Source organism: Suricata suricatta, chromosome 5 (genome assembly GCF_006229205.1).
Source record: "Suricata suricatta isolate VVHF042 chromosome 5, meerkat_22Aug2017_6uvM2_HiC, whole genome shotgun sequence".
Classification (NCBI taxonomy): domain Eukaryota; kingdom Metazoa; phylum Chordata; class Mammalia; order Carnivora; family Herpestidae; genus Suricata; species Suricata suricatta.
The window spans coordinates 31532595-31560372 of record NC_043704.1 but is presented as its reverse complement, the minus strand read 5'-3'; the positions used below and the strand labels follow the sequence as shown (position 1 = coordinate 31560372).

General features: G+C 33.1%; 1 protein-coding gene across 1 annotated transcript in view; it reads right to left on the bottom strand.

Annotated features, from left to right (window-relative positions):
• The window catches only part of ROBO2 (roundabout guidance receptor 2), a 591892-nt gene that overhangs the window by 103743 nt on the left and 460371 nt on the right, over positions 1 to 27778 (bottom strand). The window contains exons 7-9 of the mRNA XM_029939142.1: positions 26733 to 26744; positions 9367 to 9491; positions 4443 to 4614 (exon numbers count right to left, since the gene is read on the bottom strand). Coding sequence (XP_029795002.1) covers positions 4443 to 4614; positions 9367 to 9491; positions 26733 to 26744 — 309 coding nt within the window. The remainder of the gene's footprint in view (positions 1 to 4442; positions 4615 to 9366; positions 9492 to 26732; positions 26745 to 27778) is intronic.

The following is a 27778-nucleotide window of genomic DNA, read 5'->3' as shown; positions in this document are numbered from 1 at the left end:
TGAGGACATACCATTATATATAACTTACTCTGAATTTTCTATGGTGTATGACAATGAAATAAATTCTGACATTTTAGTATTGCTTAAAGTCTTAATCATATTAAAATTAAAATTAAAATATGGAGAGCTAATGGCAGATATTCATAAAATGTTCATTTTGTCTCTTATATGCATAAGAAAGTCTATGAGTGTCATATGGGCATAAAAATTTTTACTCCTGCTTTTATTATAAATATATGTATAATACATAATTTCATCATTCAAGGCACCTTGCTGTGTTTATATGGATTATGATATTTTGGTTTATGTTAAATCACTAAGTACAAACACTTTATTTCCAAGACTATGACACTGGGACTTAGAGTACAGTAATGCATGGATGACATGATTTTACTATTTCTTAGAATTAAGCAAAGAAAAGTAATCTCTTTGCACTATACCTATGGATGAAAAAATAGGGTTTTCATGTAAAATAAGTGTTTGCCTATATATCAATTTCTGTGTTCATCTGGGTAAAATTTACACAATTTCATAATCTTCTAGTTCAGTGTTTTTTTAAATATTTTGTAGCAGTATCTTCAGTGCCTTTGGAAGTATTTTATAATGATTTAGGAAATATATCAGAATGTATAGTATGATTTAAATGGGTGATGGAAATATGGAGTCAGTGGGATGAAAACTTCCATCTAGAACTCATTAGAGGAACACTTCATAATGAGGCTGACATGTCCATGTCCATGTCCAAGGAAGGCTTTCTTAAGAGAATGTTCTATAAACTTGAGAATAGATTTTGATTACCCAAAATATTTACACGTATGTTTATATTATATTTATGATATAACTACCAAAAATATCTATATCAAAACCAAAAAACTTCCGCAGAAAGGAAAAAAAAAAAGAACAGTGGATTTTAATGATTGCTAAGCATCTGTGAAGAAAAAGTCTTTAAACAGGTCATCTTGTGTTAAAATGTACATAATAATCAAAACATCATTTTGCTCATTAATACTCCAATCTTCTTAGTCCACCAGCTTTCATGAATAATAGTTAACATAATTAGCTATTTCCCAATCTATATGCATCATCTTTACCATAAGAATTCATAGTTTGGGGGGAAAGCATTAAATTAAGCAGCACTTTTACAGTCTATCATGAGAATGCCAACCAATTTTAATGTAAAGTAGAAGTCATGAAATAGAGCCATTGCATGTCAAGATACAGAGGACTTTCAATCAAATTAACCCTACCATCTCAAAATAAATATTCAAATGTGTGCTTAGGTCTGTGTGTATGTGTGTGAACAAAAACCTTATAAAACCTTATAAAAACCTAAGAAAACAATAAAATTTGGTTTTTGTATTATTTACAAATAAAAATTAGAACCAAGTATTTCCTGATTTTCTTGATTAAATTCTTCACTTTAAAAATAAATAAAATAATCTTCAGATAATGTGAAAATATGGTATTACACCAATACTGACTCATGCGGTGGTACCTGCAGATATTCAAACTAAATATCAATGGAATTTATTTTCGTTATGGGCCAAAAAGGGAAGGCCAATTCACAATGTATTATGAATAATTTCTAAATTTAATGAGAAAACTGGGTCTGCGTTACCAGAGCAGAATCTATTTATTCAATTTTGAATATTCTTACCTTTGTTTCAAATTAAATCTCTCTACAGAATTCAGGTAACTTTTTTTGACCTGTTTTTATTTTTTAATCTCTGAAATCATTAGCTATAGCCAAGGACATCTAATTAGTTTCTTTCTTTTTTATTGCTCAAATGAGTAGCTCAATGTCCTTTTAATGAATTTGATCGTTAAAGTAATTGAAAATCTCCTGGCCAGAAGGAATTTTCAGTTCCAAAGATGCTATGCCTGAGAGATGACCACAGGTTTCCATGACACTGAGGTCAGAGGTTAAATGAACATTTAGGGTTTCCAGTGATCTGTGAACAACTCCCTGGTTTTCTCTAACTATGAATTATAAGTCCTCAATAAACCATTCATATAAGATCATGGTGCGACACTTATTGTCAATATAATTTATAAATACATTTCTTCTTTCGAGTCCTTTTAGATTCTATTGGCTCTACTCAGAATTCTCATCACAATTTTCTCATTTCCTGAGAGATAAAGAGCAGAAGAAAAGAAGAAGTGAACAGTGCCAATGAATTAATGAGAAGGTCTTCTAAAAGGATATTTTGAAATTCAAGTATATTGAAGCATCTTCATTCAATCTATAATCAGTAAAATTATCACTCAACAGAACAGTTCATCACCATTAGCAATCTCATCTTATATGAACACTTGAGTTAAAAATACGTCCCAGAAAGGAGTCTAAGTGCAAAAATGTAGCAATAGAAACATCACTATGGATGTTTTGCTTGTTTCTCTGAACACAACATACATTTCTATTCTACACTGGAATTTCAATTGGCTCTAAATTGCCCTGGTCACACCCTCCAAAAAATGTTCCAAATGAAAATGATAGCTCATGTACCATTAAACTGTTAACCAATCTGAAAAATTCAAAACTATGAATAAAAGCTAAAGTCATCAGTCAATGTGGCAAGTTAATATTTGGCAACAGTTATTTATAATAATTGCGTGTGTGTGTGTGTGTGTGTGTGTGTGTGTGTGTGTTTATGTCTTGAAGTTAGAGTTCTTTACTGTCAAATCAATAACTCTCTAACCTTCATTCAATGTTTTTGCAAAAAGATCTTCATTTTGTGATTGCTTACTTAAGTAAAAATCAATGTAGGAATTAATATTCAGGCCAGGTGTAACAAAATGTTCACAGTCATTCCAGTCATCAGGTTTAAACTTGTTTATCACTCTTTTAACTTGAACCTCAGAAACAAAGCTAGAATAACTACTGTTCTGTGAGATTATGTCATCAACCAACACACAGAAAAACAAGTTTTCTCTTTCATTGCATCAGACAAGATTTGGAATATCTGTCCTATCAGTTGGCTCTTCTAATTCATCAGTTTTGCTTTCTAAAATATGGTTTGCCTTTTCCATAACAATTTCTTTATTTAAAAATGTTTTAGGGTCTGTCTTTTGTAAAATAATATAAGCAGCTAGATTATAGTAGAGGTCTTCAGCATTATGTTTAGAATATCATATATATGATATATACATATATAAATATATATATATATGACATATGCATATATAACAGCTTAGGCTATGGCCAGAATATCTTGTTTCCCAGTATAGGTACGTGGACATTTTTGCTAACGGTAGAAAATATATGAACTTTAAAATGATGGATAATTATCTTTCATTTCTTTAAAAAACACATAGGTATGAAAGATCAAAAATCTTACCCATCTAAACTAAGAATTTCTTAGCACTGTTACCCTTGAACCTGACTTCTTTTGGTTTCATGCCAGTAAATCTCTTCAACACCAGCAGGTGCAGCCATTAATGATTCAATGTTCCTGCAGCCAAGTTTGTCTGTTCCATTTATTCCTATTCCTAACATAGTGCTGAATCAGGCAATACCATGGACAGACATTAAAAAATATTTCCTTTCTATTAATTTTAAATTACCATATTCTACATGTAAATTTGATTGTATAAAAGTGCATCAAATTTCATGAGTAGAGAAGGAAGAGTTTCAAAGAGGTCACAAACCAAAACTTTTGAATCTCAGATGTCAGCATCATAAAAACCCCACAAACCTGACAAACGTAGAGAATTTTTAGTTTAAGTCATCACAGAACAGGGCTTAAATTCATACTCAGGGTCACAAAGTAAAACTACCTACCTATCAATTGTGACAAGCAATCAGGGGAGAAAAAAACTGATTATGAAAATCCCTACATTTTTTTCAACTATCACTATAAATGTAGGTGTTTCAGTTAAGATTTATAGTATACATATACAAATAAAAAACAATTTTAGTATCCAACAGTAGTTTGGAAGGCATTTAATTAATTTAACGTAGTGAAGAAATAATTAAAAAGTCATAGGATGTAATAATGTGATTAGCTAACTGAAAATTCATCTGTTTCCACTGATAACATTAAAGATGATATCTCTTCCTCTTTTCATGAAATAGTTATTAATATCTATTAGAAGCAATCATGTCAGCATAAGACTAAAAAATATACAGATGACATATCGATACACTGGGAGGATGATGTCATTTCTTTAATTTCAGGCATCACTCCATTTTTAAGAATAAAATAGATAATCTTTGATATTCTTCTTTGGGAAAGTAAGTGGTATTAAATCAAGGAGAGATAGAAATTGTTAAAAATGTTATTTTACCTAGAGTTAAATTTAGAAGGTAAGATAATTCATTTACCTATTATGAGATAATTCATTTTACCTATTTAGCAAATCAGAAAATTTCACTTGGTTAATATGGCTCTTGAAATAAAAACTACTAGTTTCCTAAGACAAATCTAACAATAATAACGCACCATCAGTAACTTCCAGTTGAGCTTTTGCTAAAATGCTTCCAGCCACAGTGAGGGCCTGGCAGATATAGTAACCCGCGTCCGAGCGTTGAATGTTGGTTATTGTGAGGTCTCCAGTTGGCGAAACAGAGCATCTACTGTTGGGCTGCTGAGGTTGGTTTGGGAAAAGCAAGTTCTGTAGAAGAGACACAATCACATCAATATCTTTTCCCACTCAGGAGGACAATTATGTTAACAATGGCTCTTCCGATTATTGGAATATTGTTAGAAAAAGAAAATACATTTATTATAAAAACATGGAGCTGAAATGATTAAATGCCACATAGCGTTTCAGTGGGAAACTTTTTTCAAATCATGCAAAAATAATGTGTTCTAAGATGTCAACATGCTCTAGTCTGAAGGAATAATCACCTAAAATCCCTGGATCTTTATCTTAGCCATTTACTTTCTCCCTGACTTACTGCTAGTTACTTAATATCTTTGAATCATGATTTTCTCATCTGTAAAATCGGCATAATAATGACTCATCAGACATTGTGATACTGTGGAATGTAACTTTAACTATGCAGGTGATTTATGAACTGTGCATTACTAAGGAATGCAAAATAGATTTCCACTCATCATTTTGAATACTTGATGTCATATCTGAATTTCATAAAGGTATGCAAAAGTGCATGGTCAAAACTGACAGAGACAAACAGCCAAATCTTCTCCTGCTATAAGATTTCTGCAGATTGTAACCATTTTTTTTAATGTTTATTTCCAGAGAGGGAGTGGGACAAAGAGAGAGGGAGAACAAGAATCCCAAGCAGGCTCTGCACTCTTAGCACAGGGAATGATGTGGGGCTTGATCCCACCAACTGTGAGATCATGACCTAATCTGAAATCAAGGGTCAGATCCTTAACAGACTAAGCCACCCAAGTGCCCCAAGTAACACCTTTGAAAGGAGGTAGATTTAAACAATACCATCTATGCAAGATTAAGGAAATCATTGAAAATAAAAAGATGATTAATGTTTCTGAAGTGTGCATGTGCCTTTAGAGAATTTCATGAATATGGATTTTTATGAAAAATTACTTTATTATATATCTCACATTAAACACATGCAGCCTAGTCATAAAATTTAGGAAGTTCCTATATGAGAACAGTCATGTTAACTTGGATGACCCATGTTGCTTTACTATTGTTCAATTAAGGAAAACATTTGGGTATAGCAAATCATATTGAGATATGTTTCCAGGTTGGATTATAAATAAGAACATATCAATTTTTATGTTGTATTTACTTACAAAAAGGCACATTATAACCCTCTGGGATCTGTACCTCGACATAGTAATTAATTTTCCAAGTTTGTAATTAAACAGTTTCAATACGTTACAATCAGGAGGTAATAACATTCAATTAAAGGCATAAGATACATTTTCACCTTAAAATGTTTTTACCCTTGAAGTAATACCAGTGGAAGAGGATAAAATAGGGTATTAACACTTTTCAATTACGCTAAATGACTTTAATCCTACGAATGATGTCCTACTTTAATTAGAAGCTCTTCTCTTTATTGCCACATGATGGATGTCCACTTTATTAGATTTGAGTATGACACTATAAGCCCACTTTACATAAACATTACCATGTTATTAAACCCTTTCTAAAAGAACTGATGTTTGCAAGCATGTCGGGAATATAATTTCAAAATGCTATTGCCCTCCTATAAAACTTGTATTACTACATAAGGCTAGACATTTTCATGCATATGAAACAATTTGAGAACAAGCTAATTCTCTTGTGGAATCCAAATATATTACTGAAATAAGCCAGCTAAAAAAGAAGGGTCTAAATTTTAAAGCCACATGAAAATGATACAATAACTCAAAGTATGCACTTTCCTGCAATTAGCCATTAGAATACTAATTTACATAGTACTAATACATCACATGGGCTTAATTCTCTCTGGAATCTCTTCCTCTACAATGTAGTATCAGTCCACCTTCTAAATGATTCGTTGGCATGGAAAATGGCATATGATTGAGGTTAACCCATCTTCTTTATTCACTACTTGTGTGACATAGGCACAAGAAAATGGATTACAAGCAAAACCCAGGAATTCTACAGAGCTCTTCTTGCCTTGAAGTGGCTGGGTGTCCTATTAGCGCTAATTGGCATTATCAGCACATATTGAGGAATATGGACCATTAAGTCCAGGTTCTTAACTCTCTCTACTGATGGAGAGCTATAGATCACTGTAAAAATTGGATACTGGAGACAGTAAGACCAATTTATTTTTCTTAATATTCCAATTCATAATTTGAAACTTTACAATTTGCTCCAGCAAGTCACTTTTGTTCTCCTTTATGGTCTCTCACTCTTTCTGTCTCTCTCTCTCTCACTCTGATGCATGGGAGATAGATGAAGGTAAGAAAACTAGACCTATGATCATAATCAATTCAAATTACCTAACCAGAAATTTTCTTTCTGAGATTAATATATCTGCAGTTACATGCCATTTTTGTCAAATAACAGAAAAAGAAATACTTTAATGCTATTTGATTATTTTTTAAAAACATGAAAGCAGAATATAGCATATTTAAATAGTTGTTTATTTAAATATCATGTTTTGATCCAAACATTATGATGCAATATCTTATATCAATCTAAAGCTATTTTAGGGTATGATATTTACACATGATACAGCTGTATCTATAAAATAACAAGATATATAATGATGGGATTTGACTTAAAGCATGGATTTAAAGTATAAATTTGCAACAATCAAATTTCTCTACATCGTTATATTTATAAAATTGATTAATAAATAATATATTCATATCATTATGTTTACTATCAGTGACTTGAGGGAGTAACTTTTATGGACCCCACACCTCCCAGGGAAGGTGGGGGGAGGGGGTTACAGGAAGGAGGAAGAATCTTGTAGAGCCACCACAGCTCTCCAGGGTTCACCAGTCCTTGGTTTCTCGAACACTGTGTGACGCTGGGGCTTGGTGAAGGGCAGAAGTGTCCAGACAGTGAAGGAGCTCAGGTCCTGGCATCCTTGGCCTGAGCAGAAGTATGAACTTGCCACTTCAGCCAGGATACAGGGGAGGTGTTTTGCATTTTCCTCATTTCTAACAACTTGTTAGGCCTTCATAATGTGCAAAGCACTTTTACCAGTAAACCAACTTAATCATGGAACTCTCATAATTTATACAAAGTAAAACATATTATTCTCACACATTAGATGAAGAAAAGAAGCTTCAGTGAAGTTAAATAGTGTTATAAAGATTGCACAATCATGAAGGAAAAAATGACTTTTGAATTTGTTCCTTTTTCAAGGTGTTTATAACTATTTCATGCTACTTTACACTCCTTAGACTTTGGGATGTTTTCATCAAAAAGCAATTTTTAAGGGAAGAATCAAGAATCTTTGTGAGTAGAAATCTATTTATAGTCACTAAGTAATTTTTTTTAGTTTATTTATTTATTGATAGGTAGGCAAAGAGAGAGGGAGAGAGAGAATTCCAAGCACAAGCATGTCATGGGGCTTGAACTCATGAAGTATGAAACCATGACCTGAGCCAAAACCAAGAGTCAGACCATCAACTGACTGAGCTACTCAGACCCCTCAGGCTTGGAACAATTCTAATGTGGGATAAAGCAACAGTCAGCACTTCATCTCCTCTTTCTATCACTACTTTTACACCCCAGAAATCATAAGGGAAGTGAATCAAACAAGGAAGGGGCTTGAGAAAAGGGAGAAAAACAATTTGTCTATCCAATACTGACTAGCTAAATCTGCTAATTTGGGGTAGTACAGAAATGTACAGGAATCCATGACATTTAAAGATGATGACTAAGTTGAACTTCTTGATGCTTCTCTACTCAGATAATCATACATAAATTCTGATCAACAGGTTTTCTTTATATAGTCTAAACATCTCCCATCTTTGGCAAAGGATTTAGATTTCCTGGGACTCTTAATTATGGTTTTCATCATTCCCCAGGAATTCTTCCAGAATTTGGACTAACAATTACAGAGGCTGAGGTCTCTTTCTGAAGACTGTATACCTCCCTGAAGATGATTCTGTAAAGTCTACAATAAGAATATCTCTAGGTCCTTTAGGGATGCACTGATAAGTTCTTTGGCAAAGAACAGTTTCTAATTTAAGCTAGAAATGCCATTCATTGCCTGAGAACCCAGAGGCTGAGTGCTTGTCTAAGTTTGGACTAAGTCATAAGTGGAAAAAAAATAGCGTATCAAATGGACTTTGAGCAGAGTCGGAAAGGCTGTGTTACCCAGAGATGGCCATGAGTGAACAAAGCAGGGCACAGCAAAGAGCAGACAGTGCTGGTTCCTTCTGTTAGATAATGTGCTATATACCCCACTATAAAGGAACCCAGAAGAGATGATCAAAGTAAACACTTCTCCCACTCTTAAATGGAAGTATCCCTACGTTATGGATAAAGAAAAGGTATCTATGCTATCTATCCGTGCAAGGGGATTGAAACTGGTTTCTAGATGGATTGATAAATATTGTTTGACTGTTTTACAAGTGCCTGGGATGTTCTACATATATATATATATATATATATATATATATATATACACAAACTCATTTAATAACCCTAATTCAGCTCACTGCAAAGAGGTAAGATTATTTTTCTGTTCAGAGATTTTAACTAGCTACATAGGTGTTTATTAGACTTTTTCAGATAATTTAGTTACATTGAGCTGTACCTATTCTTTGTAAGAGACAATATTTTGGACAAGTCACACTAGAAAATAAAGAACATTATATTTGAACATTGTTCTCTCCTTAGAAACAAAATAAATACATCATTGATAGCAAGAAAACCCAGGTAAACTTTGAGGAGCACCAGAGACAGGAGAAGTTCAGAGAGATCAGAAGAGCAGTCAAGGTTCACACTCACCTGGCTGCCTTCTTTTTGCCAAAAAACAGCTGGCTGTGGATTTCCTTTAGTTTCACAGGGAAATGTCACTGTTCGACCTTGAGCAACAATCTGATCTCTTGGCCTAACCACAAACTGTGGAGGAGCTATAATTTAAAAGGAAAGAAAGTATATAAATATCAACCATTGACAAAAAAATATATTAAAGGGAAAATCCGGCACTAGGTGGATTGCTTGGTGCCAGACAGAAGCTACAGTTTTTAATTTTTTTTAATTTTGTGAAACATTTTCCGAAACACAGTGGAGAAAGGAGAAGAAAACTCTATCACCTATAAGGAAAAAAAAGTAAACTTATTAGTAGACATTTTCTAAATGTTGTACATTATAATTTCATAGCCCATATATTTGCATCAGAAAATATATTTTTAATGATATTCTAATGTTTTTTTAAAGAAAAACATGGTTTCCCAATTTGGTTTTGTGTTTTGAAAAAAGGTAAAAAAAAATCACTTCATTATACAAGTGTTGCTTTCTTCTGAAATTAGTCTTTTCACAAATATTGGCCATTCCTGTAATATTTGTAAGATGTTGTTTTATGCACAAGGATACTAAAAGGCTTAAAATATAATCTCTATCCTCAAAGTGTTTATATTCTAGAATTGAAGAGTTAATGTGTTGAAGACATCAAAGAATTGAAGAGCTGGGAATTATATACAATGATAACTAATGATATAATGTCATGTATGAAAGTAGTTGTTTCTACTTAATTCACTTCATTTAGATAAATAAGCATTAGTTAGACAATTACTATGTTTCCCCACTGAACACTAAAGATATAGAGATAAAATATCTTCCAGCCTTCAAGGAACCCACAATCTAATGGGAAACACAAAACATCATGACAACATCAAAAAACAAGGTAAAACCGTGACCTAAGACCATGCTAAGTTCAATGATTGACATGCTTTCAGAGCACAGCACAGGGGGGTCCACTTCTGTTAGGGCAACTACGAAAAAAGCCTTTTTGCAGAAAGTTCACATCATGGGGCATTGAGGAAAGGGCAGCATTTAGGTAAATGGGGAAATGAACACTTTCCAAGCGAGGAGCTTACTGACCACAGTGAAAGAAGCGAGAGCACATCTAGTGTACACTGTGTAACCCGGCAGAAATGAAGGGTCCAGGTTTTGTAAACATCATTGGGTTAAAAAGATAGATTTGGACGCAGCCTAAAAAAGTCTTTGAGAAGGTGAAGTGGGGGTTTTGTTCAGACTTTTTCTAAGCTAAGGAGGGATTGATGCCAAGCAAAATTTTTGGAAATTTTAACCCTCTCAGGAATACAATATGGGTTGTGAGGGAGGTATATTGGCCAACAAAGTAGGAAGTCTGGTTGGGAGGTGAGGGAAATGAGAGAGGCAGAGATAATGAGACCTAGACCCGAGTAGTTCCAATAGAAAATATAATAAGAGGGTGGGGGTAAAAATCCTAAGGAAGCTAATTGTAAAAAGAAAGAAGATGTGAAAGACAGGAGAAAGTTTAACTGGAAATGTTCACAAGGACATCTTCTACATACCAAAATCCATTCCTGTTGAAGAGAAAACTAGCATGTTTTTTTCCATGACTTTTCTCATCATCTGTTTACACTTTAAATCATTGCTTATGCTAAAAAACTTAAGACCAAAAAAAAAAGTTTAAAATCAACTTTAATTTTTAAAACCTGCTCTACATGGCAACCATCCTAAAATTTGAACTCTAAAGAATTAGAACAAGAAATGACATTCAATAAAGGTCTTTACTCAAAATTCTTTCAGCCCTTCAAGGGTACACAAGAGCAGGTCCAAGAACAGAGTAAATGTAGGGTAGCCTAAAACATATAACAAATTACTCATATTTACAAGAATGCTGGTATAGAAACAGCAGCAGTATTTTTTTTAATTCACTGAGATTTGTAGTGACTTATTTTTTGGTGCTCTGTTATACTGCCTCCTAACTCAACACATTCAACACTTACCCCAAGGGAGAGTGGGGATAAATCTACTAAGTGAAATTTTCTTCTATAACTATAGATAACAGAAGACTCAGTCTAACAGGATGGAGAACGCAGATTTATGGATCTATCTGAAGAGAATGTGTTTTATGTTGCCTTGCATTTTCAGGAGATTACTTGCCTCTTACAATCTTCTTGTTATTTCTACACAATTTCACTGAATCAGCAGATACATTGATTTTTGTTCCATGCTTTCTAATAGGAATGATAGATTAAATCAATGTTACAAAATTACTTTAGAGACAACCGTTAAAAGGCAGTGTCCATTTTTCAGGGAAAAGGTGAAACCACCAGATTATTTACACCAAAGAAGACTTAAGATTGGTCTCTATCATATGTAATATCCAAGAACGATAATATGTATTAAGCAAAATTTAAAGATCAAATAAAGTTCCCATTTCTTAGTAATCCTATGAAAGTCAAGTTCAGTGCCAATATGGACACTAAGCCAGAAGTATTGAGTAACTTAGATTATATCTCATTAAATAAAAAGTAGATTTAGTAAAAATCATTTAAGAGTATGATAGAAGTCACATATTCAGCTTATTTGTTCATTTGTATTGCTTTGGCTTATAGAACTAGTTAGTAACATCTTAGAGCCCCATATGTGCTTTGAAGCCCTTCCTTATATAATTAATTTTTAAAATGGAATAACTGAGAATACACATGATTGAAGTCCTCAAATAACATATAACACATTACAAACATCAAATGAAAAAATAAAAATATATTTTATAGTTGTAAGCATATGATGGTCACTCATCTCTCTATCCACTTCTTCAGTAGAATTAACATCTGTATATAACTACAGATTTTCTTGAATTTTTAAGCTTTTAAGAACTTTTTAGTAGATGAGTGATTTTGCAAAATGCTTTTGGAATCTAGATCCTACAATTTTAACCAGCTGCTAAAACACAGTCCCCCAAAAGACCAAATCAGTCTCTCTGCTTTCCTGAAAAGATACGGTTCATTCATTTATTCATTCAAAATGCACTGACTGACTACAAATGATGAGACATTCTGTTTGGTACTGGGGATGGAAAGCCAAATTAAAAATCGGGAGAAACTCCCAAGTAAATAAGTAAATAAACACAAATACAGAAGAGTGTGATTTGTATAATAATACAAAAAGCAGTGGGCATTGGGTGAGAAAGTGTGGAAGAGCAGCAAATAGACCAGGTGATGAAGATGGAAGAGGAAGATGCCAGAAAGGGCTATGGCGGTTGTGTTTTGAAGCACAAGTAGGAGGTCACTTGGAACAGAGAGAAGCAGACATAAGACAGAGATGGGAGGGGCTGGATGTGTCGGCGAAGGGTAAATGATCATAAGAATAAAAAATCGGAGATACAGAAGTGTTATAAATAGGGACAGATAATTTGTGCTAAAAGAACTTAAATTTTGCCCTGAAAGTTATGGAGACCTGATCAAAAATGTTTATACAAGAAAGATGTAATACAATTTGTGTTTTAGATAGAATGTTCTTTCTAAAAGAGAAAGGACAGATATGAAGCTGGAAAATCTTAGCAAGCTAGGACAAAAATCCAGTTGAGGACCATTAGTCATGGTAGCACCTAAAGAGAACATTTCATCAGAACTCTTAAAGGACAAAGAAATTCTGCAATATTATGATGTAACATTTACCACTAATGAATGATATAACCTAAGAAGGCCAGGAAATCATATTTTTTTGTTTTTACCCAATATCGAACTTTTTAAAAGACCTCTAACAAAATACTATCACCATGTGTGTTGTTCATGCTGTCAAGGATTCTTTCATGTGATGTTTATTTATACTGTATTATCATTCCAAATTGTTATAAATATACTCTATTTCTAATGTACCAAAAAGTCTCCTCTCACCAGAACTTAAGCCACACTGGAACAGGACTCACCTTATCATGTCTAAAATTAAACAAACAAACAAACAAAAATAAACACATCAAAGCTAAGCAAAACATTTAAAAGTATTGAAGTCTCTGAAAATGTACATCCTTTCCTACTGTCACTTTCATTTGGGCCACCAAACGAATTGCATCAATCACTTTTACTTCTGCGGACTCTCTCTGCTCAAGATCTATATTGCCATCTCCTGTGAAGGGATATCAGCTGAAGGAATTTATTTTTGAGGTTTTAAAATGAAAAACTGCATCAATAATTCTTCTGCTTACATTTCACATTTTCAGTATTTCTGCCAGGTGGCAGTATAAATGGTTTGAAAAGGCAGTGCTTGGCTGATGGCCCCAATGGGAGGGAGCAGGCAGAGAGGTGGTATTTCATCAATGCAGCACGGTAGCACAAAGTGTGCTATACATAAAATGGATTTTCTATGATGGCTCTCATTAAACATAAAAAACATGATTGGGTCCTCAAGATGACAATTCAAAACACACATTTAAACCCAATGTGAATTAAGAGGTTGGGTTATAAACTCCAGAAGAATATGCTACTTACAGAAATGGCAATTCTCTTACATATTTCAAGACAGAAGACTATAAAATACATATTTATATCCTCCCTAAAATCCAAAAGCAAGAGACAAATCTTTCGTGGCTGCGATGTAATAACAGAGTTGCTTAATCTGTTAAGTGATTATACCTTATTGTTACAGCTATACCAAGTAATGAGATGAAGAAAACAGTGGTACAATTCCATGTTCAACTGATACTCACAGGTTAAAAACAATAGCTTTTGAAGAGGAACATGCTGTGTGCTTTCCAGAGAAGTATATCCAAATATATAAAGGTCAATTAAGATTAGAGGTCTGGTATTGTTCACTTGAAACTGCATTTTTGAAAATTTAAATACAATGCACAGTAAATTAGATTTGATTTCTGCTAAATTATGCTTTGATACTGCATTCAGCCCAAGCTGGCTTCAATCAAAGTCACGCTACAGCTCTGTTATGCTAATGTCCCGCTGGTGGAAGTGAGTGGGTGTTATGGAAATCAGATGGCTGAACAGGAGTAGGAAGCATAGGCCATGCATGAGGTGGGCTTGGAGATGAGGGGATGGGGACCCAAAGGTTAATCACATCATGTTCCGAGTTGTTTTTACAGGAAAATATGACTTTCTATGGCAGGCATGAACATGGAGATAGTCATGCAGTAGTTGCATACATTAATATGTGACAGGATGGTTACAGGCACGCTCAGCAGATCTTTGTTTGGGTATAATTTTTGCCTGACTGAATAAGCTTCTTATTTTGTAATAATAAACATTTTGAAATTTGTATCTTAAAGAAGTAGAAAATGGTTCTTTCTGCTATTTAATATTTCTTGCTTGTTAAAGTCTAATATATTCTATAAGCATGTTTGAAAAACACACTTATTTGTCATACGCTTGTGTTAAGGATTTGTTGAGCCATAAATTGCTGAATACAACAATAATTAACATTAATTGAATGCTTATTAAATGTCAGGGAGTACGCCAAACCATTCTCAGGCATTGTGTCATTTAATATTCAAAGAACCCTATGTATTAACTGCTACCATTATGATACGAAGATCAGCAAACTAGATCCCATAAGAGCACAAAGGGTTTTCAAGATTAAAGCACTAGATTGGAAGACAGGTTTGCCTTATGGTCCAGCTAATGCCATTGTTGTATCTCTTAAACATTGGGCCTTTAGATTACTTATCTAACTTCAAACCATAAATGATTTGTCACCTCTAGTACCAAAGAGAAGAGGAAGAATTACATGCTAAGGCTTCCAATATGGCATATTGTTTTCCTAAATATTCGCTTTGTTATAATAGCAGAAAACCTATGATCTTGCCCTTTCTGTACTACTTAAAAGTACAACCTTAAGTATACTTATTTCAAGTCACTTTCTATTCAAAAACCTAAAGTCCTTTTTCTACAGTTTGCCTTTGCAAGTTTGCAAATTATTCTCCTCAGTGTAGCATTCTGGCTTCCATTAACTGGTCCAAAGTTTTACCATCCTGATACTTGTCCCAAACTGACTCCAGTAGTTCAGCAAACCACCTACTTTCAATCACTCCCACATGCATTTCCTTGTTCTTGTGGTTCACCCATCTTGTTATCTATTACCCTTTGATCCACGTTGGTGACAATGATTAACCTGAACATACTCTATGTTGTACTTTTCTTGTGTTCTTCCCACCTTAAAGTACCTGCTCTTGCTTGCATGGCTGTTTTTCTCTATTTCCCCCCTGCCGAAGTGTCTTCCTGGAATGGGGGGCTATCATTTTGTGTTGAAACAGTATCTTTATTTGGCCTGGAAACGCTCCAAATAGGGAACACTAAATGAGTGTCTTGAAATAGAGGGGAAAAAAGTGTTCTTGATCTCAAGCAAATCCTCAATGTTTTTTCCATCATATCATACCAGAAGGATATGACACACTCCCACCAGCAACAGTGACTCACTATTGTAGTAATTTGAATGGAGTCATTCCAAAGAAAATATATTACTTGAAGAAAATCTCTCAACTGATTCTGATATACCCCTCTGTAGGGAAGGCCCCCTTACTGCACATTGGAAACTTATAACACAAAGACTATCAATGGGTAGCCACCATGTGAGAGTGATAAAGCCAATGCCGAAAAATAGAGGAATTGTGTAACAACCAATTCTAGATGTTCTTGCAAAATATTAGTTAATAGGCTTACTCCCACCAACAATAAAAGTAAAAAGTCATTTCATTAAAATGCAATATAAAGCAGGAATAAGAGATGAATGTTTATCTAGTTTATCATCAGAATAGACTGACTTCTAATTGATAAATGATTGTTCTTCAGCTTACTTAATTCTGTTTAATTTTTACTACTTAATACTTCATTTGACTTCAAAAGAATTTCTGTTAGTATTATTGGAAATGCATAATGTCATAAAAATATTTGATTTGAAGCTTATTAACACATAATTCATCTCAGAGGAAGCAGTGAATTTATAATGGAAAGCATAATTTAGGGATATAGGATTTAAAATAATTATGTTTATAAAGTCTGTTTAATCACATTCTATCCATTTGTCATTATTTTCAAGGAATACAAGTGATCAACTTGCTAAATTATCTACCTTTGCAGTTAATCTCTTTCCAACTGAGTTAATGGCAATAACTCTTCTAGATGAGTGCTACGTCTTCTTTCTTAGCCAGTACCTTACTTTTGGCTAATATTAAAAATTCTTATTCCATGATAAAACACTGATATCTATACCTTTTATTTTAATAACAACTTAAGAATCTAATAATTGTCTATCCATATATGTGAATTTCAATAATCTAATATCTCTTTATCTATCTATCTATTTACACATGTAGATATGCTTCTTTACTGTCTAAATGAAAAAGTAAAAGTACTAAATAGCATGCCGCTTTCATAAATACAAAGAGTAAAGAAAATGTTCAGAGGCAAGAGAATGACTACAGGAACTCACAATTCTTATGCACTGCACCTATTCAGATTTGCATTCTACTCTCTACCTATGAAGGTCTCACATATACAAATTGCATTCAACCCTGTAAGAATAAAGACATGTTGCAATCATGAAGCTATTACTCTTTACATTTTTGAAGTGCTTTTATTACTCTTTAATTTTTGAATTATTCTTTATTGATTGTGGTAAGCCTTCTTTTTGACAGTTCAAATAATAGCTAGAAATCTAAAAGCAACTCATGGCCATTCAAAAATCTGATGATCACATGAGGCTATTGAGTTAGTCAAATGAATTATACAGTGTGACTATAAAATCATGTAAGAGGCCTCCTATATATGTAGGAAGCAATTCCAAGGAGGGTTGAAAGTACCAAGTTTTAGTAGTATATGTGGCACACATACAAAAGTATACATGTTTGATAATAGTGGTTAAAACTATTTTTTGAAAAATTTATAGTCACGCATAATATACTCCTCCCTGAAAAGGAACAATAATATCAAAATGAAATAATTCTATGGTTATCAAGAGTGCATAGAATGCCTTTGAAAAGAGTAAATTCATTTGGTTCAAAATATCTTGACATTTGGATTTTATAGACAAGCACATAAAAACTGTTATAATAAACAACTATATGCACATAGCTATTTTGGATTTGGTCCTAATTTTTTTAAAGACAACACATTATTGGAAAACACCATGGTTATAAAATTATACTAGAAATGAACTCAGATATTGGTTGGCACTTTAACTCATAATACTATTCAATTATTTTAAACAAGCATTTATTGGTTTTATTTTGTGCTAGGGGCTGATGTTCTAAGATCTCTGTTCTCTGGAACTCATTGGTACTGTGGAAACTCACATGGTAACAATCAAGTATGATGCAACATGAGGAATGAGGGTTGCAGTACAGGATGTCCTACCATTATGACAATAACTTGTTCAGTCTGTCTCCAACAACTGGGGAAAGCATGAAGAGAAGAGGAGAGAGAGAAGGAATGAGGGAGAGAGAGACAGACTGAATAGTTCTTTGAAATAAAGTGGATAAGGAAGAGAAAGTTGTTCTTCACAGAGGGAAAAAGGCATGAATTATATTAGAGATATGTTTCTCAGAATGCAACAATTATTACCCCGACCAATCTTCATGACCACCTTCGAAAAATCAGTCTGTTTGTTAAAGTGAAGGATTATGGTGGAACCATGGTATTTTTCCATGTAAATAATCTTCATTGGTTTTAGCAAGTCCAATTTAATTCTCTAACAGTATTAAATATTTCTACATTGCAATAAATATAATAGTTAATTCCAAAAGTAATAACTTTGATATGCTTACAGATCATTTTAATCTATTCCAGGTTACTAAAACAGATTTCACTTTGATTAGAGGTAAGTACAGGAAACCATGTAACTACAGGAAATAATTCTGAGGTTCAACGTGCAAATTTCATAGGCTTTCCAAATTCTATAAAAATTATATATTAAGAATGCCTAGAAAATTCTGACAAAATTTTAAACAAATTCTGAATTGTTGAGCACATTTTACTGTATTATCCTATCCCTTACCGATGGTGGTTTTACTTTTCTACTTGCTTTCCTGATTGACTAAAATATTGAGAACAAAATAAAATTTTGTTTTCTCTAAGGGAATGCTCATCCTCAAAAAAAACACTATTAGCTGAAAACCTAATGAATTATCAAAAAAGGCAATATTTGCATTATATTTTATATCTCATTTTTCACCAACAGAGAGAGAATAGTTTAATGAATAATGAGAAACACTTATCTAGATCCTAACCTGGGAAACTAGACTTTTCACACTGCAGAGAGAAGGGGCCATAAGTATGGGGGTGAGGAGGGGATTCTTCAAGTCAATGGTGAGACAAGACATCCATTTTCACTCACTTAACCTGTCAACTTGCCAGAACTGTCATGTCAGCACTTGAGTTAAACCATGAAAGCTGATCACATCCCATTATCTCATTTTTTTTTTTTTAGAAAAAGATTGCATGAAGATGCCAATCAGAAAAAAAGAAAAGAAAAAAAAAAAGAACTTGCAACCAAGAAACAAATGTACTGATGCTGAAGGGCTGCTTAGTTAACGGAATTTTAATATGCAACTGCAATGTTTCTTAATAACATTAATTACACGCTTAGTAAGGCACCATCCTAACTCATTAGTGCCTTCTTTTTGTTGTATTTTATCTCCTACTAGCAGAATGGGGACTATGTGATTGGCCTGTTACCATTAATGTTGCTTAATCTTTTTATAGCACTATTTAAAGCTGCTTGCATAAACATTTTCTAGGCAAATATTACCTATGTATGCATATGTGTGTATCAATTAACTGCAGCAACATTTGGCGTGCCCCTACCACATGTAAGTGTTATGCTAGACCTAGAGGCAGCAGAAAGATAAATACAACAATGTATTTACTAACAAAGAGCTAATGGTTTGTAGGACACATGAAAATAATATCCCTAATAAATCTGGAAAGCAATGCTTGCCATAAGAGAGATTTTAAAAGGCATCCAGATATATTTTAACTCAAAATGTAATTTAACTTGGTAGCTTATATATTTTTAATGCATCTAATTATGTACTATTCCCTTAAGTGACATTTAATATATTTAAATAAGTAGTGTCATAGTTCAGATGTCATGCTTATAATTTTTGGTGTAATGCATATCATACTATCTGTTTTATGGTACACATATACACACATATATGTATCATGATGTCTGTCTGTCTACAAATTACTATAAATTATATAAATGAAAATTTTGACTTCCTTAGAAGGTGTCACTAAAATGTTCATGCTATTTCTTTCTGGCAATAGCCAGTGAAATCTCTTAATATTTATCTTCTAAAGCTATTTAAGTCCAGAGTATTATATTATTTTGATGTTTGGTATTTATATTACTTTAATGGCTAAGTTAATATATTTAGTGTTTATTTTATTCTTATTTGAATAAACTCCAACATTAATGAGTAGTTAAGCTTTTTGATACTTGGGTTAAGATAATGGAGTAAAGGGCTATTGTTCCACTTTCCTCTATTTACTACAAGAGAAACTAATAACATAGAAAAAATTACCACAGCCCCAAGCCACGAATAGTGAAGTACCCTCAACAAACATAGTCAAGTCTGGAGAAAATGAGGAAGTTTGGTAGAGGCCAACTAGCCTCCATCCACAATCTTCTATCAATACCAATTTCACAAAAACAATGTCAACATTGTGAAAGTCCCACCCATGGTTCTTAGATGAGAAGAAGAAAATTTAGAATCAATAAAGAGACTTGAGAAATATGAGATGTGACTTTGTAGACAACCAGTTACCATTCAGAAATTGAAGAGAAGGTAGCAAAGGAAAGGAAAAACCAAGCCTACGGTCAATGGCCAAATTGTAGGTTGGCCTTCATGAATTTTACTTTCTGCAGATAGTCCAATGATTGTGTTATGTTACATGACAAAAGGAATTTTGTAATGTAATTAAGGCTACTAATCAGTTGACCTTAAGATAGAGAGAATGCCTAACCTAATTACATGAGAGGTTTCCATCAGGAAATTTTCCCTAGCTGATAACAGAGTGGGAAGTCAGAGAGACTGACAGCAAATCATATGGAAGATTCAACAGACCATTTCTTTTTTTTTAATTAAAATTTTTTTTTAATTTATTTTGAGAGACAGCTTGAGTAGGGGAGGGTCAGAGGGAGGGAGATACAGAATCTGAAGCAGGCTCCAGGCTCTGACCTAGCTGTCACCACAGAGCCCAATGCGTGGCTCGAACCCATAAACCGTGAGATCATGACCTGAGCTGAAGCTGGACGCTTAACCGACTGAGCCACCCAGGTGCCCCTCAACAGACCATTTCTGACTTTGAAGGTTGTGGGGGCCATGTACAAAGTCTGGCAATTGAACTGAGAGTAACCCATTGCTGGAAGCCAAAAAGGACATGGGGACTTTAATCCTACAGACACAAAGAACTTAATTCTGCCAACCAACCTGAATGAATTCTCTCTGGAGAATTTCCAGAGAAGAGCTCAGCCTGCTCAAAACCTTGATTTTGGCCTGTGGGATGCTAAGCTAAAGACTTAGATGAGCCCATTTTGACTACTAACCTAGGACCTGTGGCCTGATAAATGGGTGCTAATGAAGTTGCTCAATTTGTGGTAATTTGTTATGTAGCAGTAGAAAAGTCATACACCTAAAATTATTTTTTATTATGAAGCATGAATTATGAAGAAAGATGAAGAGAAAGTTTTATATGGACTACAGAGAGCTTATAACTTAAAGAGATTTGCTGTGTACCACCAGGAACACCAGCATACCAAGAAGAAACAACTTCTTTTTTGATAAAATATCCAAGATATCAGTCCTTGTAGAAGTTATTGAATGACACTATTACTTCCCACTTTCTCTTCTCCAAGCACGAAAACTATAATTTTCAGTATTTAACTAAATGATTAATAATCAGGTAGGTTCTAAAACAATATCTATGTAGAACAAAATAAACTGTACAATAATTGTTTAATTATTGACATAAAAATATTCAATTAGTCAAAGAAAGAAAAAAAAACTCTATCTTCAAAGAATTACCCAAAGAAACACAGAAATACTTTACACTAATTGTCCAAAGACTAAATGAAATTTCATATGACAGGGTCTCTCTTTGTTAAAAGAGTCAAACTAAAAAAAAAAAATCCTTGAAGAGAAATAAAAGAGCTCAAAGGCAACTGGAGATGAAGAATATCATATTTAAAGTTAGCAAAGAAATGAACAAAGAGAAAATAAAATTAAAGAAATATTTTTGAAAACACAAAAATGATAACATTTCAATTAAAACAGTTAAGGGGATAATACAGGCATTCAGAAACCAGACAATATGGGGCACCTGGGTGATCCAGTCAGTTAAATGTCTGACTCTTGGTTTCCACTCAGATCATGATCTATGATTCATGAGTTTAAGCACCACCCTGCACTGCCAGTTCAGAGCCTGTTTGAGATTCTCTCTCTCTCTCTCTCTCTCTCTCTCTCTCTCTGCCCCTCCCCTGCTCATGCTCTTTTTTCTCTCCCCATCAGTATAAATAAATTTAAAAAAAAGAAATCAAACAATATAAAATAAAAATGATGACTTCAAAGTTATTATACTGAATTGAATGAATATGGAATTAAGAAAAAGAAAAGCCGATATAACTCATGGGAGACAGAAAAAAGTGAGACAAAAAATTAGTCAAAGATACAAGAGAAGGAAACACTCTTGAATATAATAAATTAAAGCATGAATCTACATATTCAAGGGGCTTGTGTCCTAGGAATGTTCACGACAGGGTGGTCAGGACCAAGATACAATCCAGCAAAGTTACGGAAGAAAGGACTACCCTGGCATTCAAATAGTAACATGGAATCTCAGCCAAAGATAAAAATATTCTACAAGCCTCAGACTTCACTATAGTAACATTCCAGTACTAAAGCAATCCAACATTTTCCCCAAGTTCTGAAAAAAATAGGCTTGATAATTTTATACCTATCTTCTTTAGAGGCAATGAATGAACAGACACTGTCCAACACACAAGGCCCTTGTAGAAGATTCAAGTCAGTGACTAAAACCACCCAACCATGAGAAGTAACTAGCACTTGTTTTTCACTTTAATAATTAGCATTAGCTTATTTTAAATGTTTCACATTATGGAAACTCTGTTGGAATGTACAAGACAAAACAGAATGCATTTTTTAACCTACTATTTAATCAAAACATATGGAGCAATGAAAAACGTGATGCTTAATAAAAATTAAATTGGACTCTGCATAAGGTAGCTAATTAGCGCCAGGTGCAGGAAACATTAAGCGCTTGTAGGAGGGAGATGATTACCTCGGGTCATGGGGTAACAGCTTGTCCAAAGAAGGAAGTCTGCAGGGAATAAAAGTATAGGTTTTCTTTCAAGACACACTCAAGATGTCTTTTGCAGACAAGTGGATCTTGACATGAAAGGGTTCATATATAATACCTACATGTTTTCTGATTAAAAAAAAGAAAACCTAGGATATTTCCAATACTAAGTTAAATTATATACAGCACATAACATTTTCCAGATTTCAAGGTGGGGTAGAGGGTGGTGGTGTCAAAAATATCAATTGCCTTATTCTGTAAGTAATGTCTACTTTATAATTTTCCCTGAATGAATTTTTCAATACTCACTTTTTATTGGACCTCTTGGTGGTCTCAATAATGTGTTTTACAGCATGTTAAACAAAACTGCACTTCAACTCAAAAGAGAACTTTCTAAAATGAGGATATATTTATTTTTGTGTTTAAGCAGCAAAAAGATCGAAAAAAACAATGTGCCTATAGATTTTCGTTTAGAATCATGGCTGCTTCTTTTAAATAATAAAATTTTGGAAATTTTGCCTAATATATACATATTTCTAAATACCTACAAACTCTTGTGTGGTCAATTATGTTCTTCCATCAAAAGAACACATCCTTTCAAGTCACTAAATAAGGATATACATAGAAGAGTCCATAAAGTTGTGTATTATCAGTTTTTGATATTTTAAACAAGTTTCACCTGATGCACACAGCTTTTCCTGTGCATACTGGAGGCAGTCAGCATCTAGCATATGGTATATATGATAGAAAACGGAGCAGGGCTCTGCTTCACAAGCAAGGCAGCTGGTAGATTTGACAGTTCTTTTCCAAATTACTCATCATGTTTTGAGTTGCTGCTAGGAAAAAATGTGTCGCCCATCTCCAAAATAGATGTTCTTTTTTATTTTTAAGCTTGAGGAAGGCTTCCAATAGAAAATAAGACAGATGGGCATAGGAAGCAAGTTATTTATCCCTATTTAGACCATTTTCTTCTGTCAGTTCCCTTATCAGAACTTATCAGAAGAGTTTTCCAAATATATGGATATTTCCACAATTTTTATTAACTGTGTCCTAGGATGTACTTTTGCTTCTCATGTAAAGAATGCCTTTGGAATAGTAAAAAGTGTAAACCATGGGAAGGGCTCACAGATGTTTAATAAACAAAGTGGCATGTCTAGATTCTGTGGTAACATGCAAATACGGAAGTTGGATTAAAGGACTCTTTTTCGGACATTGATGACATTGCAGGCGAGGAAGTGAAATCTGAAGAATATTCTTCTCCATTGGCAAGTATCTGATTGTCTGTTTTCAGTAATGTCACCCACACGGAGGATCCTCTAAATAAAATTTTCCCTAAAATCTCAAAAATAGAGACCAGAAGGTATTTATTCCAATGGCACATTGCAGATTTGTCAATTCTTTAATTCAAAGGCAGGTCATAAGAAGAGTTATACATATGGACACAACTCACAGTCTGGGTGTTTATAATGATTTCTATGTATCTGATTTCTTTATTTAAACACAAATACAAATTAATTTTACAAATTAAAATTTATAATATTTACATACTCTGGAATCTGCATATATTTCTAATTTTCTTTCAAAAGCTTTACATAGGAAACATCCCTTAAATTTTCTCTAAATTTTATATATTTATATATCTAACTTTATATATTTATATATATAATTTATATATTTCTCACCTAATTTATATTGAAGCTTCACTTCAAAGCTAGATTTTTTTCTCCTTTCTGTGGCTTCTACTTTGTTATACCCTTTGTGCTATTTCTAAGAGCTTCAGAGTTGAAAAACTTATGTTTCAGTCCACTAACAAGTATTAATATTACTTTGCAGAGAATTTCAAAGTTGAAAAACTGCATCACAGTCAACAAATACTAATATTTGTGCATTCTTTTATTATTTGAATATTTAATTTATGATTTACCTGATTTGTACCTTCTTACCTTACAATAAAAATTGGCATATCTATCGCTTCTGAATTCAAATTCATGTAACAAGTTTATGCAAAGAAACAACAAGCTAATCTCCTCATTATCAGTCTCCTCTTTGGTGATCCAATAAAAGCATATCCAACATTCAGTTTCCAAAATTAATAGTAGATGTCAAGCTTAAAGTATAGTTCTTCATATTTCTGAACATTGTCATAAGTCATTGGAGACAGATTTGTGAAATCACAGACTATCCCAGAATAAAATACAATGTGTCAAGGCGCTATTCTTTAGTTCCAGCCCAATGGGAATTAAAAAAAATCATTTTAAACAAGAATAAAAACAGAGATAACATCAAAATGCCTTGTAGGTGACAAATACATCTCAACACTCTGTGCATCACATTTTCTAATTAAAGTAAATCTTTTTTATTTATGAGTTTTAAATGTATTGGAAATTATTTACATATTGTTTCATGTTCTGGGAACTTGTAAAGTAATGTAAATCAAGTAGTCATGGTTTACAGCATAAGACTTCTACATATAAATATCTACAATTTAAACATTATTTTTCCTGTTAATTATAAAAGTTTTGTTATTGTTTCCCATTCGCTTCTTAATTTTTTACATCATAAGGTAGATATGTAAAGTTATCATTAATAAGAATTCATACAAATACTAAAAATGAGGCTTAAAACTGTTACATATTCTTCAATTTTCTACATTCACGATTGTAAAAAGCATGATCGATTTAATAATTGTATTGAAAGAAAACAAAATTGCATTTTATGACTGCAAGATATAGCTGTATTTCAAAAACATTAAAGTATAAAATATGTCTCAGAAACTGGGAACGTTGACCAATATTGGCATACAAAGTATTTTTACATATATAATCAAACTCGAACTCATTTTCTTCCTACAACAGCTTTTAGAAGTCAATATCACTCTCTCCATTTCATAGATGAAGTCACCTAGGATCAGGGATATCAAACAACTAACAAAGGATGTAATGCTTAGAAATAGCAGACCAGAAACTCAGATTGGGAAACCAATGTTCTATTTTCTGTATTGCTATGTATTTAAGTATATACTACATAACAATAAGGTTTGTGAATGACTCAACTAATGGGAAAAAAACATTATGAGTTTGGACCAATATATATCAAATGTCATTGTCAAGTCAGTATATTAAGAAAGACTCTGAAGTTAGATGGACCATTTATAGAACTATTTCAAATTGATAACTTATTAAAGTATCTCGATACTTTCAAAAAGAAACATACTAAATTTATCCATCCACCCATCCACCCATCCATCCATCCATTTATGCATCCATGTGTTCATCTCCTTATAACACAATCACAAAGATTTATTTTATTTAAACACATGTATTGGTTGGTTAAGCTAAACTTTAAAAGTGATGCAGAGAGGTTATGAAATCAATGAGTTTGAAAAGATTTTATTTTCCAAATGGTCACAAATGATTACCACTTAAATTATTGTAAATGCAAACACTAAGCTTCACTTTTGCAAAGCCAAATAAAGGATGAGATATATCTAAACCAACTTTTCATGTCAAAGAACACAACTCATCCTTCCCTTTTCCTCTCAGTATAAGCAGTTCCTTAGAATAACTTGAAGCATTCTACCCAGTTTTGTTTAAATAGGCATTCAGATAATAAGTATACAACAGTTTAAAATGCCCATAATAAGCAAGTACTCGAAGCAGTTTAAAATAAAAAAGTGCATACAGTAACCAAGCTTCTTGAGTTCATATTCATTTTTCTTAATGAATATCAAGCATAAGTAATACATTATTATTTTATATATACAGGAAGAATTATTGTATTTTTCTCATTAAGAAAAATTAGCAGTTGATAGTATCAAAAAGCCATATATTATTTTTCATGAAAATTATTACCTATTCATTGTTAATACCAAAAGCCACTATAAAATGGATTATCAAAGTGATGAAAATATCAGGAGCAATTTTTACGGAAGATAGTCCCTCAAGTAATATTTTAACATGGGTGATACATATATTTCATTCGCTTATATCCTAGTATGCATGAGTTCTGAAGCATTGTACAAAGCCATGCTAAATGGATAGAAGGATGGTTACTTACCAACAGGGCGAGCTGTAGACATTACAATGGTGTGGTGAGAACACAAAGAAGAAATTAAAAAAAAAAAAAAAGAAAGAAAAGAAAATTATCAGAATGCATGATGTGTAATGTTACATTTAAGTATGGACAGTAGAGTGATTTCTAGTCTTATAATTCAAGTATGAGCAGGATGTCTGAGTTTGACTAAAACTGAAAGTTACACATATAATTCTAAGAAAATATTTTGCATTCCATAATTAAGTCTATGTGATTTGAGAGATAATTTTATGTAAAGTCGGATTGTTATTACTTACTATAGTTATTATTTCAAAGAACTTTTTAAACAGCCTGTATTATCCCCGAAGTTAAGAACCTGATGAATATAACTATTCAAGTCACAGACTAGCAAATGTCATGTCAATAAAAGAAGGCCTCACTGTCTGATTTAAATAGCAATTGGATTTTAAGCATGGTTAGTCAGAACCATTACAAGGACTACAGAAAAGCCCCTGACGCTGCTTTTCAGCCAGTAATAAGTTAAGATCACATCACTTTTCATCCGTGGACAGGGTGGATGAAAATATAACAAATAGGTTGGAACATCCTTAGAGATTTCAACCGAGTAGCTCCATAACTACTGCTAAGCGTTTTTTTTCTTTTTCCTTTTCTTTTCTTTCTTTTTTCTTTTTTTGGCAAGGGGCACAAAACAATGACTGACAAGTTGATACTTGTTCACACTGAGAATCGCTTTTAAACTGCTGCTTCAACAAATTATTATTATTTTTTTATTATACCATAACTTTCAATCACTAAAATCAGTAGTAATAGGCTGGCCCTGTTATTAATGCACAGCAATTGTAAGAGCCACACATGGGCTTAATAATACTTTCTTTACAAAGAATAATGCCAAATCAATTTAGATAGCAAACCACTTCATATAAAAGCAATGGACAAATATAAAACATATGGTGCCATTATTCCAATGAAGAAGACATATATTTAATAGTATTTGAACTTTTATGAGCTCTTACATTCAAAATATAAACGTACATGACAAACAAGTGTTT